This window comes from Myiozetetes cayanensis, unplaced genomic scaffold (genome assembly GCF_022539395.1).
Source record: "Myiozetetes cayanensis isolate MyiCay16 unplaced genomic scaffold, myiCay2020 scf9, whole genome shotgun sequence".
Taxonomy (NCBI): domain Eukaryota; kingdom Metazoa; phylum Chordata; class Aves; order Passeriformes; family Tyrannidae; genus Myiozetetes; species Myiozetetes cayanensis.
The window spans coordinates 30,733,900-30,754,131 of NW_026088185.1; the positions used below are offsets into that span (position 1 = coordinate 30,733,900).

General features: G+C 37.5%; 1 protein-coding gene across 2 annotated transcripts in view; it reads right to left on the reverse strand.

Annotated features, from left to right (window-relative positions):
- The window catches only part of DPP10 (dipeptidyl peptidase like 10), a 473,153-nt gene that overhangs the window by 15,380 nt on the left and 437,541 nt on the right, over positions 1-20,232 (reverse strand). For both annotated transcript variants that reach the window (XM_050339334.1, XM_050339333.1), the window contains exons 12-19: positions 18,989-19,027; positions 17,763-17,870; positions 13,583-13,674; positions 12,008-12,055; positions 11,204-11,325; positions 7,359-7,406; positions 5,426-5,524; positions 5,248-5,317 (exon numbers count right to left, since the gene is read on the reverse strand). In XM_050339334.1, coding sequence (XP_050195291.1) covers positions 5,248-5,317; positions 5,426-5,524; positions 7,359-7,406; positions 11,204-11,325; positions 12,008-12,055; positions 13,583-13,674; positions 17,763-17,870; positions 18,989-19,027 — 626 coding nt within the window. The remainder of the gene's footprint in view (positions 1-5,247; positions 5,318-5,425; positions 5,525-7,358; positions 7,407-11,203; positions 11,326-12,007; positions 12,056-13,582; positions 13,675-17,762; positions 17,871-18,988; positions 19,028-20,232) is intronic.

A 20,232-nucleotide genomic window follows, 5' to 3' on the forward strand; every position in this document is an offset into this window, starting at 1 on the left:
ATCTTTTTGAAACCCTTAAGGCTGAAGACTTTAAAAATACAATTTTGAGAACAAGAGATGTAACCCTGTCCTGTGTCATAGGAAAAGGAGGTGAAGTTTTGAATCTCCTCTTGCCTTTTTTTGCTATGGAAGATTAAATGAGCATTTTATTCACCTAGCAAGATATATACTGCTGTAGGGGAAGAGGAAATAGGGAAAGCTGAAAGAAGATGGATCTTAGCTCAATGATTCCCCAAGACTTTTGCATGGACAAGACTGAAGAGAAAGGGAGTGAACAGATCATCACTGCCCACAGCACCAGGACTGCTACTGCCCATGAAACAGTTGGAATGAGCCTCCAGTCTATTTCTCCTTTAAACCAAACTAAATGAATCCTCCCTCTAGGCTTTGAGAATTATTACAAAGTTCAAAGAATGGGGAAGAAAATCTAAAAGAGTAAAAAAGAAAAGACTGTTCATCAAATACTTTGATGTAACAGAAACACAAAAGATCAGTGAAATACTGGCATGCTCTGCAGAGGCAGGATGAATACAGGCATGAAATGGATAGCTGGCAATTCATGAATTATTCACCTGACTTAGGGATCCCCTAAAAAGTAAAGTTTTCACAAAATATTTTTATACTTCACCATGCAGCCAAGCATTGTTCCTTCTCTTGCAACAGCTGCCAGTTAAAATGAACAATATCCTTTACAACAAGAGAAAGGTACACAAGACAGCTATTAATTGGTAGTGTTACCATACCTCAGATCTTGAATGTTTCCCAACACTTGCATTAAGCCTGCCTATATTTCTTCTAGCCTTTAATGACTTGTTCTCAAAGCTGCAAAAAAAATTCACTTCAAACCCTATTGTCTTATCTTGCAATCAGTCCCGAGAGTGTATTCGCTGGAGGCATAAACAGGTTTGATTGCCTGTGGAAGGCCTAAAACTTTCCTAATTTCAACAACAGGCAAACCAATTCCTGTTTATAACCAATATATAAGAAAACAAGTAAACAAACAAACAAAAAGAAACCTCTTGGAGACAATTCACTGTTACATTGGAGAATACCTGGGTCTTTTTCCCCTCAGATATCAGAACAAGCTTTCCACTGATTCAGTTTTACAATATCCACAATATTGGACAATTTTAAATGGCGCTAAATAATACATACTGACATTTAAGATACATCATCTACAGATTTGAAGAAATGAGGTTAATTATGTTCAAGGCAAAATAAAGAATGATTATCTACTCTGATTTTATTACCCAGATTAAATGTCTTTACTTAATCATTTCCTGTGTGTTACCAAGAAGTGTATCTTCCAACTTTTTTAATGAGTAAGGTGAACCATAATGAGAAAATCAAGCATCTGAAATTTAAACTTTGATCTTAATTATATAGAAAAAAGATGATAATCACTCTTTCAGGCAATTACTGTAGAGCCCTCTAATCTATAGCTACAGTGTATGCATTATATCAGAAGGAAACTGAGTGTGAAATGTATTAGTGGTTTAGGAGAACAAATGAAAAAAAAAAGGAAAGCATTTTAATCTTTCAAGATTTTATGGGCTACGCATCACAATTCTGGAAAGAAAGACAGTGCTGCCTCACATAACTGGTTTCTACACAAGAACTATGTGTTAGATAGTCCAGCCATGCAGATGGACATAAACTTTATGGACATAAACTTTAACACAGCAATACAAAAATCTACTATTTGACCATTGCAGAACACTTTGCAACTGTTAATGGATGAATGTTCACAAAATCCCTGTGATGAAGATTACAGGATATTCAGGGCCTGGTTCTTAACTTGAGGTTGTGTCTGCAAGGAACTGTACCTAGTTCATATCCAGGTTTCACACCAGGAGGAGATTAGTGACTGGATTCAGCCTTAACATTCAGGCACAACAAGGACCATGTGCTGGAGGTTGAAATTTACCTGTGTTCATCCTTGCATGAATACAGGAGCCCTATTATAGTCATGCACCTTTGAAATGGCTACTAGCTTTCAGTACTCCGAAAAAACCCCAAACCAGATAAACCCAAACTTCCTCCACTTTACCTATTTCCAAATTCTGTTAATGCTGTTGTAACCCTATTGATCCAGAGAGCACATTAACACCATACAAAAGTAGTCACTGGTGATGAAAATTTACAGTAACATTATGAACCTCACTCATCAAAAACCCACTTCATTCTGAGCCAGTGAAACCAGCCACCAGCACAAAAGTTCTGCAGAGACAAGACCACACAGATAAAACAGACTCTGGCAAAATGTGACACAGGAAAGATCACTTTTCACCAGAGTCTTGGAGTGACTCTGGAGCAGTGACTTCAGCCAAACAGCATGTTAGATCTTACATGCCACATCTACCCTCCAGCTAGGGGACAAAGGGGACAACACCTACATACACTTAGAAACTTATAAGCACTTAACTAAACACTTAATTTGCACTGCAAAGACCTATTACATGAATTTCAGGTTTAAAATCACATTGTCTTTTCCTCCTCTCTCCTCCTTCCCTCTTTCCCTCCCTCCCTCCCTTCTTAAGCTCTGGTCAAAGTGCCCTGCTACTGAGGTGGAAAGTAAAACCCACCTCTTATCTGCTAATACTCCACTTTTTCAGATGTATATCTTCTCTTTATATATATCTAAGTGCATGTTGTCTGGATCAAGATGTTATATAGAATCTCCTCTCCAAAAAATGGACATACAATTAAACCAACACTCTTACAGAGACACTGGTAAGCATTCTTTTTCAAACTTTCAGCAGATGTATTATAATGATAATTGTATTATGACTGGAAATGAAAGAAAGAAAGTAGGTGCAGCTGAATAATATGAAAGGCAGCACTTGTTATCAGCCACTAATTCTTGTCTAACCCTTCTAGCAGTAGGAACAGCAGGTCTCTCAATCAGTTCCAACAGTACCACTCTGGGACCCAGGAAAGTCAAATATCTGGGAAATTATACCATCTATACAACTAATGTTCCCTATAAAAGCTACATGTTCCCCTTGGACCTGAATATTTTTTTTTTTTTTTTGGTAGTATTTCTGATCATGAAATAAACATTAAGACATCAATTTGGAGCCATGTGGGTCAAGAAATTACCCCCTACATACCCACAGATATCCAATCGTTCTTTCTCAAGCGCTAGGCAGAATTTACTAGACTCAAATAATCATCCCACAAGGGAACTTCCCATAACTTCAGTGACAGTTTTCAGTTTTATATTTCATTTGGGGACCTCTTTAATAGAAAAAGGGACTGCTGGCAACCTTAGTTTAAAGTCTGTAAAAAGCTGTAGAAGAAATATAACTGCTTTCTCTTCTAGGGAATAGGAGGACACAAAATACGCTGCATAACATGAGACAGGACAGATTTCAAATTTCCAGTTTCATACTTTCATTACTGTACAAAGTTTTCTAAAACTAACTCCTGCTAAAGCTAACATTGAGAATTTGATATTGCAAAGGTATTTGACTGAAAAGAAGCAAAGTCTCCATGCTGTAAATGTAGATACAACAATCCGTATTCATAAGTTGATGAATTTCCTTTTTATCCAACATGCCCATAATAAAAAAAATAAAACAATTAGAAAACATATCCACACATTATGAGTTGCTCACATTATTCACTTATTGGGTACCCACAACTTTGTTTAGTTTAAATTTAAACCTTGCCTCAATACTGTTCTCAGTTCTTTCACCACTCGATATCAAAATACATTTAAAAATAGTATTTCCTTAGCTTTTCTATTTTCGTTTTCCTGTAATTTTTGACGTTGGACTTCTCAGTTTTCTGATCCTTCCCTTCTGTATTCTGTAGTTCTACATGAGTATAAAACCTCATATTTTACCATACCTCTATATGGCAGATTATGTATTTACTAGGATACTTAAAAAGGGAAGGATTAGACTGCCAACACCGTAGTGTTTCCTTACTCTCAGAAAAAGGAATAAGCACAAATGTTTTCAAGTCCCTGCAGTACTGCTGGGGTCAATTCACAGAGTCTGTTTGCCTTTGGAACACTTATAAGAGCTGCTTAAAATATAATCATGCTTCCAAGATCATGCTAGCAAACACTGCAAAGATGAAATAATATCAATGTGTCATGTTTCTCCACAAGAAAAGAAAAACATGCTCATGAACCAATTAAAGCAGAGAGTCTCCACAACTTCAGATAAATGCAACCTGAAATATCTGAATTTTTAAACACAAAATGGGCTTAGAAATAGCAGCTTTATGCCACTCTGTCCTATTATCTAAGATCTGATCTGAGTAGAGGAATTTGGGATCATTCAGGAGCTCAAGCTTGTAAATTTGACCTCACACCAACAATAAGGATCTCCGCTGTCATTAAGGGCAGGTCTGCTGCAGGTGATAACAGCTCAGTAACATGGCATTTTCATCAATTTAGCAGTGCATTCCTACACCTCTGTTACTGAAATTCACATCAACTCCTTCCAGATGGGACTGGAAGAAGATCTGCAGGTACAGGAAAGCCCTCTACACCCATGCTGAGATCAGGTGGAGAGAAAGAAGTGGTGCCCTGAGCTGGCCATCACCAGTTTTCCCAGGTAGGCTGCAGGTATGCTCATGACTCTGCTCTTTTCCTCTGCTCACACTGTGTAGACATGTAACTTAAAGTCTGACTGTCTCTGCAAGAAACATGCACCCTATTTCTTTTTTATGGAGCAGGACAGGTTGCCAGGGAGTACCACCTTCCTCCCATAGAGGTTTTCTACAAACATCAACAGACTTTGGATCATGCCTATAATGCCTTCAGCCATTGATGCTCAAAAATATTTTTTTCTTCTTTCCAGTGCTCCTAAAAGCAGTTTTTTTGCTTTATGCATCTTAACTGAGCCCCTCTCAGAAGCTCTACCTGTTTCTAGCAGGGATAAAAAGGAGCACATGCTCTGAATGAGATACTCTGTGGGTAGGATCAGTATGGGTCCAGGGAAGACTGCAGAACTACTCACAGCTACACCATCAGAAGTGCCAGTGCCTCATGTACATAAAAGTACAGAGAAGCAGAGTTAGGTTTGAGGAGCTGAAAAAAACCCCAGGCATATCTACCAGGCAGCACCTACCATAAAGTCTTCTCAAGAACGAGCCTTTTGATTTATTAACTCAAATACATGAGGCAATTTTCCTACACAAGGTAAAGAATAAATCATTTTCTAATTAAAGAGTTAAATGTTTTCTATTATGTACTTTTTTATTATTATTTTCAGTGACTCAGATACTTACATTATTAATAGAAGGGCATACTGGTTTCGATCTGTGAAATCTTTTGGCAGTGACAACTGTAAAGGGAATTCTTTTAAGAAAAGAGAAAAACATTAAAGGCTGGTAGTTACACAGATGAAAAACAGTGACATTGTAAGAAAGCTTTTGGTTTGCTAAAATAACATTTTGCCAGATTTACCGTAATCCTCAATGTGAAGCATTTTGATTTCAGTCTTGTAATTCTTTTTCTTAAAAACAGCTTCCTTCAACACAGCATTATTTTCCAAAATATAAAACTCTAGAAACAGGAAGAAAAAGCATGTTGAAAGGCATCAGACATAGCAGCAGACATAAATCAAGATTCAAAAAAATTAAAGAAAAAGAGACAAATGTGCAATGATAAATCCTGTAAATGAATACCTTCTGTAAATGCTTTTTTTTTATAATGCAACTACTTTACAATTCAGGAGCTGAGTAAACATCTAATTCAAAAGATATACATCTAGTCCATTTTCTGGCTTCAGCAGGCTTTGCTTTCACTAAGCAATGAAATTGCTGATGGCCAAATGAAAACCAGTATCTCTGATAAATACTAACAGGGGCTGTTACAGAAAAAGGCTACTCTGCTGGGCAATATCCTAAGCCTCGTGTAGGCATCCTTTTCAAGCTACCTATTCCAGGGCAGTATTTAGCCAGCACAGCTCTATGTGGTCACTGCATGTCCTTATGTGTCTTCTGCACTTCAGCCAACAATAGGACATCAGTTTGGTTTAAAGCTGCAGATACATTTGAAGAGATCCTTTTACACATGAAAGAATGACGAGTAATTTGTTCTCCTTTTTGTTTGTTTGTTTATTTTTACTCAAATTACAGATCTTGCTTCCAAAATTTAGATTTCTTTAATTAAATAATGAACTCTTTGCTTAGGGCCAAAACTGGATAATCTAAGGAGAATGTTTGTTCTGGGCAGTCAACCAAAATGGAATAATTATAGTCTGGGGATGGAATAACTGAAGTAGTCATTAATCATTCTTTTATGAGTTGAAGAGGATAATCTAATCTTGCACTAAAACATTAATGTAAACTATATCTCTTATTATTTGGCTTCTTGTTGTTACAAGAAACAATGTCCCTCTATCTTGACTTGCTTTGCCTTATTCTGTGATGTTGCACAGAAATCTCTATTTCAGTATTTCACTACCAACAGGATTTTAGATGCCAGTAATAAGGAGTGAAAGTCTGCCTTCACAGGATTGAGGAGCTCTACAGAAGTCGATGAATTTGCTTTGAGCAGTAGCTGCACCTTATTGAGCTGGACAGAACTCCGTGCCTTCAGTGTGTTATGGCCCTGAGCTTTGCAAAAATATGACATTGAAAAAATAAATAAAAAAAAAGCGCCATAAAGTTCCCCATTCCTGTAATCCACACCTTCATGATAGTGGGTCACAGTGGAGTTGGAGGTAGCAAAGCTGTCACCTCTGCTGCACCACAGGAATACCTAGGGGGGGAAAAAATCTACTGCTGAAGGACAGTCTTCTGTTACAAAGCACCTCAAGCAGCCACGAAACAGCAAGAGATTTGGTGTCAATATACAGAAAATAATGTATAAAACTTGCAAATAGAGGTATGGAATATCCCCCTAAAAAGTCTTAACTGAAAATGTCAGTGGAGTTGTTCTGATTTGAGAAATATAAGATAAGGACTGACGTAGGTCAGCTTTTATGAACAATTGTCCAAGGACTGTACCTTACTTCAACATTATTGGACTGTAACTTTAAAAATATCTCTAAAAATACAAAAGTTGTACTGTAATGACAGCATGATTTACATACAAAGTGAAGAGGATGAAGATGAACCTGCCACCTAATTTACTCAAGTGTAAACAGAAGATGAGTCATATGCATTTAGCATAAAACATATCTGAAAAGCCTGGGAAAGATTCAGTCCTTTGATTAACTTCTTTCCCTATCATTTGCTGATGTGGATGCTGCTAAGAGGTGATTAATAGAACTTTATATGAACAAGCCATCTTTTAGTGTTCAGATACTTGTCATGGCCTTTCCCCTCTCCCAGACTCTCCAAAACAATCAGGGACGATAACAAAATTTAACTATTTCATAAGGAATACTCACTTGCGGTATTACTTGTACTGTGCACACTAACAACTGGAACACCTGGTCCTGTTTCGAGGAGAGAAGAAAAACAGAGGCAGTGCAGGGTAGTTATTTAGTAACAAAGGACGAGAGCACCAATTACCACATAAGACGGGATCCTGGAAGCTCCGTACAAACTGCTTCCCTTCAAACACAATTTAGACTACAGTACCAAAAAGTGGGAAACAGAGGCCTCCTGCCTGTTCAGCAAGCAGTCCAGACCCTGTACCTACACCCTGTACCCACACCCTGCACCCACATAAGCAGCATCCTTTTTTTACTTTATAAGCTCCATGGTTTAGTTTTAAGGGAAGAATAAAAGAATTATGGAGGCCCTTAATAACATTGTCAAAAATATAGCAGTTTGACATTCAGAAACAGTAAGTTTAGGTTGACTGAGAGTTGAATTAATGATAATATGCACTTATATTTTCTAAGGAAAAGCTATTGAGGTGCTGAAAAATTTTCACGTATGTTACTTAATTATCTGTTTAAGCAGCGCCTTTTGATATGCCAGCTCTGCAAACCCGACAGCATCAGTTAAATCGAGGTGTCATGTAATCTAATTCCACTTCAGATACTCTATTTTTACTTTACCACTAAAAAACTGAGTGCACCAGGAATAATTCTTCACGTCAAGAGCTGCTGTGCAAATGCACAATATGGTAAGTGAAACTGGGCTGACCAAGCATTCAGCATACTCAGAAGCAGAGCTGAGTTTGCTGTACCTGCTCTGAGGACCCTCCTAGTGTAAACTTGCAAAAGAAAATATTGCATTCCCACCCCCAACATGGAACTTTCACACAAGAAGCTTAGTTTTACTTTAATGAGACAAGAGTTTAAATTACAAGCAGTCAGTCAGAATTGTGCTAGGAAGAATGATGCAGAAAAGCTGATGTCTCTGAGGACCCCACGGCAGATGAATGCACGGACCCTCTGAAATTAGGAGTTACAACTTCTCTTTTTTTGAGAAAAAACAATTCCTTCTGAGAGCAGTTCAGAGACAGAGCGTAATTTATGTGTTTCGAGAGGTTGTCTCTCTCAATTAATTATGGCATGAGCCTAGGGAAATGGAAATATCTGAAATAGGAAGCATGATGCCACTCACGGCCTCCACTGAAGATTTTTATCAATTTCATTTAGTCTCAAGAGGAACTATGGACAAAAATCTTACAGGTAGATTGCTGAGGAATCACAGTTTTCTGCCTTAGCTCTTGAAGAAGGTAATTTCTTCAGGTGTCTCTTTTTCTTTTGTTTGTTTGTTTTTTTCCAGCTCTTTTTACTTCTTCTGAATTTGTCATTTTGCTTTAAATTCTTATTTAAGAAAGACCATTTTCCAGTGGGAAAGCATTGACATTTTCTAGGCCAGCTCTATTTCACAGTAAGATGGAAGGATGATGACAGATTTTGAAAAAAGGGAGATTGCAGTAGATTAAAAAGCTAATCAGAATAAAAAGAGGCAGACCTGTCTTATAGGCACTGTGTTACAGCACATCAGAACTAAGCACAGCACTTAGATTTCCCATTGACCTCCTATTACTAACCCTAAACCCAGAGCTTATTATCTGTTGTATAAAAGGGGAGAAACAATTAATATCTTTGTGAAATATTTTATTTGAGTGGAGAGATTAATATCTGTTAGTGTTTATGAAGTGCTAAAGGAAAAAATCTGCAAGGAGTGTTGAAAATAAGTGCAAAGGATGCACTTGCCAAAACTAAGAGGCTGTAAAGTCTCCTCCACCTACCAGGCTACAAATTACTCCTCACTCAGGAGAGTCTCTGGAGATGGATACACTGAGACAGATCTCCTTGGTGAGGAAAACTAAGCAGGAAAAACTATCCTAATAAAGGTGCTCATGGGTAAACAGGAGGTGGAAGAATTGAAACTTGTACAGATCAAACTAGTCCAGAGTCCCCCAACAATTTTTCTGGGCAAATTGCTTTTGTAACAATTCGGCAAAGGCTTTTTGTGGTGGGAAAATGAGTGAGTATGCAAGTAGATGCAGTGTCATTTGTCTCCTCGAAGCAGTTTACATCACACTCCTACAAGCAACACCCTGCAGAAGAGTTTAATACCTGTTCTGTGGTGATGTTGCCATCAACTTTGATACTCCCAAACACCCAATGCACCACAGAGTCGTGGCAGAATATGAGGGCCACACCACTGCCAAGCTCTGATTAAACACAAGAGAAGGCCACTGAGTAACTCCAAGGTGACAGCTGTGCATTAATGTTAGAGGTAGGAAAAACTTCGTGACAGTGGTTTATCATCCGTGCCCACGACCTGCAGCTTAGGGCAGTTTACTGGCTGTAACTCAGTGGAGTGTAGGTTTAATCCTGGGAGGATGATCTACAGCCTTATCAGCTCAAACAGACGACTGCCACCTCCAAAGTCACTGAAAGTCATGAGCCTGTGAGTAATTCCATGCACAACTTCCTGCTGCCATCCACGTTTTTATATCAAAAGAACACATTAAAAAATACAGGCTGAATATACTTTGCTAAAATAATAACAAGAAGCTGTCCTTTTGGACCCTGGAACATTGCTGATTCAGGGAAAAAAACTTCTCAATTTACCAGTCCTCCCTCTTGCAGGAAAATCTGAGACTTACCCCATAGGGACTATGTTAAGAACAAGGGAAAACTCTGCTTAAAGCATGAGGAAGTCATTACTAGTGCAGTCTTTACTCAGATATGGATCTCAGGATTAGCTCTGTAACATCATGCTGCAGATTTAACCATGTATAAACCATACAGTTTTTATATTTTTTTTTCTAATCAGTTATGCCTTATAGGTATATTTCCGCAAAAAAACCCAACCAACAAAAAATAAATAAAACCAGACTCCTTATTTTAGCCAATATATATTCATAGTTTGTTTGTTTGGATAGATTCAATGCTCAAGCTGGCAGATATTTTATTTTTGTGCAAAAATAAAAGTGGAGTTGCAAAAGAAATAGAAAAATACATGCAAATAAAATGGGCTATTCATATGTATTTCAGATGAATTGTGTTCTACCCTTTTCAGCCTGATTCTAACTATGCAAAAGTACTGGTTGGACAGTGTAAAATATTACAAGTTTCAAGGACAACAGGTCTAGCTATATACTTTATTATTGATTGTCTCATGCTTTTCTGAACCTTTTTTTATAATCTTACTTATTTCTCAGTGTTTATTTCCTGAGTGTAAGTTATAAATTTCAGTGTTCTATTTTTCTGTTTATAGAGAAACTCTGACCCCACTGGTGCCATACTGGAACATAGCTAAAAATAAAACACCAGGAGTTATTTATTGTAATTATTCTGATAGAGAGGATCTGAGGATTAAACCACACCTGGTTTTTGGAAGATACACACACACATATGGGGGTGTGTACAGATACACTGTGAACATACATGTGTAAACACATAGAGAAACTGTTACAGAAAGAAGGCCCTCATTTTTTAACTAGGTATAATCACACAAGATCAAACCCTATACTCAAAATAATGAAGATGATACAAACCACAGTACCATCACCATAAATTCCAAATTTTTTGGTGAAGGATTTTTATTTTGGGTGACTTTAAGTCAATGTCCTTTACTTGGACAGAAGGGTTAAGATTGGATGTCAGCTTTCCGACATTTTTATTTAGTTGTATTCCGACATGTTATTTAGCTGTTACACAGAACATCTTCACTTAGTCTTGGAACAGGCTCTGTACAGAACTTTGAGTAACCCACTACTGAGCCAACTGTTAGACTCCAGCCTAACGCCCCTCTCAAGCGTATACATTAATTCAGAAGCAAACATGCACTACTATACACTGTGCATTTGACTTACCTTTACAGTGCAGTAGAAAATGCCTATTCATGGGGCTAAACTTTGCACTGAAGTATGTGCACCGGTCTTTCAAGAAGTTACATGAGAGACACTGACGATTCAATGACCCCACTGTTGATACACTGTGGAAAAAATTAATCAGAAACATTTTACATTGTAATAAAATACAATAAACCAAGAATTAGCTCATTGGAGTGACAAAGTTTGTTTCAGTCCCCCAGCTTGCTTAAATACCACTGCCTCATTTTCCTGAGGGAAACTGTTCTCAGATGACTCAGTGGACTCAGTTCTGTAAACTGGGCAATGTGGACAGGATCCAAAACCTGCCCAAAGCAAGACTGAGGATCCAATAAGTAGCAATGCTGTGGGGTACCAGTATTAGTAGGACACAATGAAGAGCCTCACTAACTTCAGATTCAAGCACTGAGGTTTGTGCAAAGATGAGGTGCTTCGCCCACACACTAAGTTACATGATTAAACCCTATAAATATATTTATTTAGAAGACTTTTTTTTTACTTTTAAAACACAGTCATGTTAAATGCTTGCATTTAGGTTTAGCTTTTTAGATGCTTGTAGAGGACTACTAAAGATGTAATTGGTAAAAACATTTTGTGTTAAAATTTTTTTCCATTTTTTAGGAAATTTAAAGTATCATTGAAATTTTTAACTTAGAAAAGCTGTGATTCTTTCCTTGCTACAGCTCAAGCATACTAATTGTTACACAATATAAATCATTACCCAAGCACCACTGCACTTACAGCTTGGATGAAGAAGCTGTTAACACAGCCCCATATACTTCTTACCTATGCAGCTGTCTTCCTCTTGGGGATTCTTCAGTGCTTAAGAAATAACTGTGCCCAAAAGATGAACAAAGTTAAAAGTTAAACTCCGTTTGGTAAACTGTCTGATGTGAAAAGTGTTTAGGGCAATGAGAGGCACCATCAATAACATTTTTTAAAATTAAAAATTCCCAAATATCCATGAAGATAAACCACTTACATAATAACCTAATTTCCAAGATTAAACTTGAACCCAGTACACAGAGTAGTTATTTCAGAAGGCATATGGTTTCATATTTTAACAGTGATGAACACAGTGTTTTAGAGTTTCTGTTTAAATCCTGAAATGCCCAGGGAGCTCCAGCAGCAACCAGGATGCCTTCCTGCACATTACAAATACAGAGGAGAAAGTTTCTCCTTCACTCCAGAGTTTGCAATATAAATCCAAGTGGTAGATAAAGGTCACAATGAAATTATATCATCTATTACAATATCATCTATTACAATAGGTCTTATGATACCCAAAAGCCTTTTTGAGCTGTAGGAAAACTTTTTCTTCTATCTAGTTTTTACAGGTAGAAAGAGACTGGGTGCTAAAGCTGCTGCAAGAATACCAAGACAAGCCCTTGGTGTTTCCCAGGTGAGATCACCAAAAGCTTCTGCTTGATAGGCAGAAGAAGGGCAAGGAAATCCTCTCAAGAGGCTGAGACAACCCACATGAGGTCTGTTGCCTCTCTGCAGGCTGAGTGCATCCAGACCTCATTTTTTTCACCTGAACCTTCCAGGAGTATCTAGAAATTATCCATGGATATATTTTCAGAACCCATAGAAGGACTGGTCAAAAAGGGTTTTCTCCAGTACTAGTGTAGAAGATGGGTCTTGTTGTAGGCTCAAAAAGGTGCTTGCTGAAATATCATTTATTTTAAAGAAAATGAAAATGTCTATTTTTTTGCCATGGGCAGATAAAATTGAAAACTAAGGAAGTTCCACTGAAGTTAACGTGGAGCCTTCAGGCATTTTGTGTCAGTTCTATACTTCCCCCAAAAGCACCAAGTATGTGCTGCATTTCCTTCTACTATATCAGTAAGATGGGCTTCAGAAAGATTTCTCTGTGAGCTGGGTAAGAATCAGGAGTTCTGATAATCTCTACAGATAATTTGAATTTATGAGATTGAACCAGATCCCCAAAACTCTGAGGCCTCATGCAGTAACCAAGCCAGGATAAAAACTAAAGGTTTGATGTTTTATCAGGTACTAAAAATTTACTATGACTCTTTATCTGGATTCCAGGAAAGAAGTCACCAAAATGTTACTACTGCTGCACTGTGTGTTGATTTCTTTTGTTCAGAAAAATGCAGTGAGTAAGTGATGTCATGGTGTGCTTCTTTTCCCTCTGCTTAAAAACACACTCAACAACAGAATGGCAGATAAATTGTCTTACAACTGCACTTTAGGCACTCAGGTGTGTCAGAGTTATGGCAATGCTCAAAACTGAAAGAAATATCATTGTTTGATTTGAGATATATTATTTCCAGTTAAATGGATTTCATTTTAATAACTCAGATATTTTCTTGAACAAACACAGAGAATAGTGCTTACATCTTTTGAGTATTTTCATCATATGCCAGTATTTTGATAACTTCCCAGTTTCCCGATGTAAGGTGTCTCACACTGATTTGTTCACTTTTAGCCTGGAAAGAGATGGAAAACATTGACTTTCACCTTACTTGTTATATTTTTCTTTGTCCAGAGGGATGGTCTGAACATGTCATTATTGATTACAGCTTTTAAAACTTAAATATGCAATGTAACATCTTTAAATCACAAACCTCACATTTTGACAGGCCTGAATTTATAGTATCTTTCCCCCCCCCATATATAAACTTTTCAAAGTCATTAAAACAATGTTGGTTTTCATCACAACTTTTCTTTCAGCTGCCCAGATGCCAACAAACAATCTAAGTCCAATACTTCAAGCTAAGGACATTGCCATTCCACATGCTTTCTTTTTCTTAGTGTTTCTTTTCCTTCACAGTAGCATTCCAGGGAATCTTTCCCCTGCTCCACTGTGCACCATGGAGAAGCCTCTCTTTATCCAGCACCTGTAAGAAGCTAAGAGTAGCTTTAAATTTTGGCAACTGAACCAAATGCTTACAAGCTGGGGAGCATGTGTATTTTCCTTTCAGAAGCAGTTTCTACCCCTGTAAGCCCAGAAGAATAACTGCTACAGGGGGAAATTCAAAACATCCTTTCAAAGAATGTGATGACACTTTTCTCAGCCAATGCACCAGGAACTGAATTAGGAAACATCAGGATGCAGTGCAGGTAAAACCAACTCTTTGGCTGGAAACCAACTCTTTGCAGTAGGTTGCTCATCAGACACAGGTTAAAAACAACAGAACATGAAGACTAAGAAGCTCCTACTGCAAAAGGTAAAATCTTGGCCTAGGCTATTGAAGATTAAAACTTCAACCCTCACTGCTTGAACAGAGTGTTTTTATCTGTATTTGGGTTATGATGCTTGGCCTGGATATACAAATTCTTAAGTTTTCAAATTCAAGACAAACTTAGTAAAGAAAAGAGGTGATATTTCAGCTTATATTTCATCTTCAGTGGGCAAAACCGAGCAGCAGGTGCTACAAAGGAGGTCAGACAGAGGATCTAATGGTGCTTTCTGGCCTTGTGGCTTGTGAACCTGCAGCACCAGTCCATACCTAACCGCTGTGACCTCAGTGGTTATGTGGCCTACAAAAGTTTATAAAGGCAAAAAGGGTTTGCTTTTTCCAATCCATGTATTTCTGAACTGTACCCAAAGTTCTGCATCAACAGCAGCAATAACAAGAAAACAGAAAAAGCTCAAGGATATCTATGAGAAATGCTGGGAACTGCCAAGGCAGAACCAAGTCCCTTAGAACTGATCTGTTTTCTAACAGATCCTCAAGGAAAGAATGATGTAGTAACTCTATGACAAGACTTGCAAGTACCAAACAAAACCAGGACATTGTGCTAGATGCTGTACATATGTCTATGATGAGGGTCCTCCATTCAAGAAGATTGTGATATTCAGTGCTGACTCCAAGAATGATTAAAATACAAATTAGTGATTTATTCTAAGTGACTACGCCTTCTTTCAAGAGGGAAAAGCTGCAACAATTGAAAGAGATATTTAAATATTAAGATCACAGGATCTAACAAGAAACAGCAATAAAAAGCCCAGCCAAGTGTTAATAAACATGGTTATTTTTCATGGTTACAGCCATAATACATAATTTATGAAGCTTGCAGGAAGTTATCGCCTTGATCCATTAAAGTAACTTTATAATTCTTATTTTGTGGTTGGAAAAAAAGAGACTTTCTAGAGTTGCAAAACTCCATGAAAGAAATTTCTAGACACATAACAAATGAATCAATACCATTTTGAGATTAGTTTGTTTTAAATATTTCATAAGTTACTAAAAGCATTTGTAAACAATAAACCACACATCTATCCCTCTACATCCAGACAGTAAATAATCTATGATAGACAGAAATCTTTTAGACAGTCACTTCCCACTGCAGCCACTTCCCTAATTAAATCTTTAATTAGAAGCTTCTGCTAACCTGCTTTGATTGTGTCATTGCCACATGCTTTTCTGAAGTACAGTCAAAGAAATGCAGCCAGAGAAAGACCACCATTTGTCAGCACTTCGTTTTAAGATTAATTTAATCACTGAGGCTGATTTGTCAAAGTGAGCCATTAAAATGTACTTTGTCCCCACGAGTTCACATTGGTCCTGTGTTTTAACTTTGCTGCATGCAGAGGCTGATCTCCCTCAATAAATATCTGTACTGAGTAGCACAGAGCAGCAGTGGGAATCCAAATGCCAAATTCCAGTGTTACCTGAGCTCCATCATGGAAAAGCTGTGATCATCTGGGTACTGGTGATCTCCCAACTACTTTAAATTCTGCAGGGCACCTGCTATGGCACTGTGGCTCTCACTGGGTGTGACAAACATCTAATGTGACAAAAGACTTTATGTGCAACGGTTAATATACTTTTTATGCCTCCATGTTTGCTTTAGAAATAATGGACAATCAGATTAATGCAGTGTGTAAAACACATCATACAAACGCATTTCCTGTCCTTTACTGCTCTGTGTCAGCCCCATTACCATGCAGAATGTTGCTTACTGATGAATAATGCTTGATACATGTGTTATCACATTTCCTTCTTCTTAGGAGCAACTACATACTAAAAGCCAAATTTGTCATTGGTTATACCATTCAAATTTGTTTATTCATGCTGATGGCAGTCAACATACAAGTATTTTTTTATTTTTGGAGCTGTGCAGTACCCAGGCCTCTGATTCTGCCTAAAAGGGATAAAACTCTGAATCATCAACTCGACTTTATTCTGGTTAAATTTTGTGAAGATGTGTTTAGAAGTAGGTATATATTTAATCACCTTATTGAATAAGAGTGGGCTTAATTTTTGCTTAAAGATTTTCCTGAATGAGGATCAAGTTTCCTGGGCTTTCTAGTAGTGAGAAATCTCAGAGCCTACAGGTTTAAGGCAAATTTGATTGTATCTGTACCATTCTTGGGAGTGTTGCAAATTAACTTTCAGATCTAGAGAGTTACTATTTCATGTATTTTAAAGGTATTTATTCATAGTGGGAAAGATACCAAAATAAGACTTTACTGACTAAATAGTTTTGCTCTGGTGTAAATTTTTATGTGGTTGCTGTACTAATACACCTTTACCAGACTGTCATCTGAGTTTCTGTTTTCTTTAGAAGATAGAATTTGACATGTCTTTGATCCTTTTTATCTTCACTGACTCTTTCTGGATATATTTACTCTAGTGAACGAGCATCTTCATTCTTGCTTCTTAAGGTTAAATTTTCATTGAAGTTCTTTTGCTCTTGTTCTGTTTGCAGTACACTGTGAACATATTTCAGACTTAATAATGTTCATACCAGAACACTGTCATAAAGGCAGATAATAGAGTGTCCTGGTGCCAAGTCTGCTATTTTGATGTTTTGGGTACCTTGATAATCCTTCCTATCTCATATGGCTCTGCTAAAGTACCTGGATTAATGCTCTGCTGATTTAAATAGATGCCTTGGAGTGTTCCGTTCCAGGGCATAATTTCTTTTATTAGTTCATCCCAACTTCATACTGGTGACCTTCAAAGTCATAGTGCAAATTTATCTTCTTTCACATTCTTCTTTGGAAAAAGTAATGACCCTGGGAAATGGAAGCCACTGAAAAATGTTGCAAAGGGTAATAAAGAGTCCTAACTCTTCCAAAATTTTAAGTTAGGGTATTTCCTGCCTTTACTGTTCTGTTTAAGGCCAGATTCTGAACAGACATTTAAAATCATACTTATGCATGTAAAGCGTATATGGAGAGTATAAAAATAGTGATTCTGCAGGTCTCTTGAATTTCTGTGGCTATAAAACATTACTACTGACAGAAGGGTTTAACAAGAAAACATCTCTGCTTGCCTACAGAGGTACAAAGAAAACATGAAATCTTCCAGAGAAAGTACTTGGGAAGTACCTTCCATTTAGAGAACACATGTGCTACCACAGAAGAGGTCTTAGGAAAGAGAGAACCCTCCACTCATTCTGGAAGAAGTTACAAATATGTCCCCTCTGCACCAAGGGACAACCTGGAGAGGACAAACGATGACACAAGTGTTCGGACTCCAATGAAATGTCTGGGCCTTGTGTCCTTAGTAAAAGCTCTAGATGACCACTAAGATACTGAAAACAGCCAGAACCAAAACCTCACCTGCACAATGAACATGGCTATGTGGTGAAATTCGCCCCGGCCTCCCTGCTTCACTGGGACAGTCATGAAGAACTTACTGCCGTCCTTGGAGAAAACCGGTTCTTCGTTCTATAAATGTAAGATTGTGTCAGTTTGCCACACTTTATATTAGACTTCTAAACAAAAAGATCAGCTTAAGTTCTTTCTCTCCTTGGTTTTGGTAGTTGCTGTGCTCATGAGTCAACTGGAAAAAATCCTTAGGTTTTAAATCTATTCTGCTAAGATTAAGAAAAATGTGGTGGCTAAAGCTAAAAGTAGTTCGTGCCATGTGCATTCTTGTCCTAAAGCACTGGTTACAGCCCTTGTTAAACTCTCCCTCACAGTGAAAGGCCTGGTAATCTCATCCCTAATGCAGGGGGACTTTCCAGGATAATTCCCTTTACAGACTACAATTACTGACAGAGACAAGGCCTGCAAGTGATGAGGAAAAAAAAAGTTTCAGTGGTCTGGACCCAGCAAAACATTATTGAGCCTTAACAATGCTAAACATGCTTAACAATCACTGATTTTGATGAAGCTGTATGGAAAAAATAAGCACATTGAAGTGGTATTCTGAATCAGGGTCGTACCACAAATTGTAGCATGATGTGATAACATCTCTTCACATCTAACTTTACACAGAAATATTAAATGGAAATGGTTTGCTATAAAAGCATAGTTTTTTGCTAAAATGATTTCTCATTTGCACGTTGCAAAATGAAGCCTGAAATGTATTTTAAATAGAATGTGTTTCATCCATTTATTGGACAGTTCTTCTGAAGCTATGAAAATGGAATAATTTGCTGGCATATTAGTTCAACATACTGTTCTGGGTGTGAATTCAGAAATATTATACTTATGTATTCCAATTACAGCCCATATGACCTCTAATCCTTGAACTCCTTTGGGTGTAATTTAGTGAGGTTATTTTTTAATCAGAAAAAAATCAGCACAGTATATAGGACATGCCTGGAATGGGATTCATCTCATCTGTCTTTAACCATCCAAGAGTTAGATAGTTAATCAGCCAGTCACCTAAGTGCTTACTGAACTGAATGCAGACAGATTGGAAACTGAAGGGAATATTGCCTCCAAAACCCACACAGGTGTCTCAGGATTTTATTAGCTTATAAAATACCACATAATTAAATAAAATGACAATGAAACAATGACACATTATACACCCAGAAACAGGACTTATACTGTACCTGTTTAGGAAGCCACAGGTCTGACTGCATTTCATATTTCTGGAAAAAAAAAAAAAAAAAAAGAAGAAAAATTCCTTTTATGGAAAAGCTATAGATCAAAAATATCTCCCACATTCAGCAAAAGGTCACTAGTTATTTCATGGGGTTTTGTTTCCACTGTGCTACAATCTTCACATCCCTTTGCTGGCACTTCCATAGAAACAAACAATAATTTAATTACTAAGTCAGCTGCTTTATTCAGAGTTTCTGGTAGAACACCACAGGGGACCTAAGAATGCCGTTTTCAGTCCTTTCTGATTAGCTATCAAGCTTTACAAAGGCAGTTCTATTTGTTTTTTACCTCTAGGCATCATCTGACAACTGGATATTTTAGGTCCTTCATCAACACTGGGCAAACAGCCAGCATCAAGCTCAAATTGTGAGACCTTTTCAAATCACAATCCCTTGTTTTAATGGGTTGTAGTCTGGCATTAGTGATGAGAAGAAAAAATAAATACAAATTATTCTTTTTTATTGTTCCTACTCATATTTCACATCATGCCAACTGAAAGAAAAAACCCAAATACCACACATACATTGTTGCAAAAAAAACCCTAAAACATCAATTGTTACAAATTGTCATAGTCACAATGAAGTAATGAAGATTTATTAGCTACAGAAGTGTCTTTACATATATGGCCTGAGAAATGAAAATCTGTAGCTGTTACACCAGCTGGTTTGATACAGTACTTTTTGAAACTGAGAACATATGCAAAATGCTAGGGGAAAAAAAGGGTTATATTTGAAATCAAATGGTGTGATACAATGCTAAATTGTCACAATAAGGCCCTTCCTCTTCCATTAGTGATTTCTAGAGCTTCACCTTACCCCAGTGGGTGCAGAATAGAACCATCCAGGGGTACAGGCATGAGGCTGAGATGAGCTTACTACAGTGACACTGCATTGTTCTCTTTCCTCACCCACCTAGAAATGTCCTTTGCTGCACTCTAAGTTTTCTGGAGTGGGACTTCTCAGTCTCTCTCTCTCTGACATTATATCCTGGATTACAGCTCCCTGGATACCTACTTCAAACAAGTCCAATTGACCTTGGAGCACATAAAGGTTTCCCTTTCAGAAGCGACTGCTCACAGTGGTTTATGGCCAACTTTCTCAATAAAAGGCACAAGGCTTGCAGGAACCAGGTAAAAAGCAACCCAATCAACAAATCTCCATGGTCACACTCTTAATCCGTATTTTGGGGATTT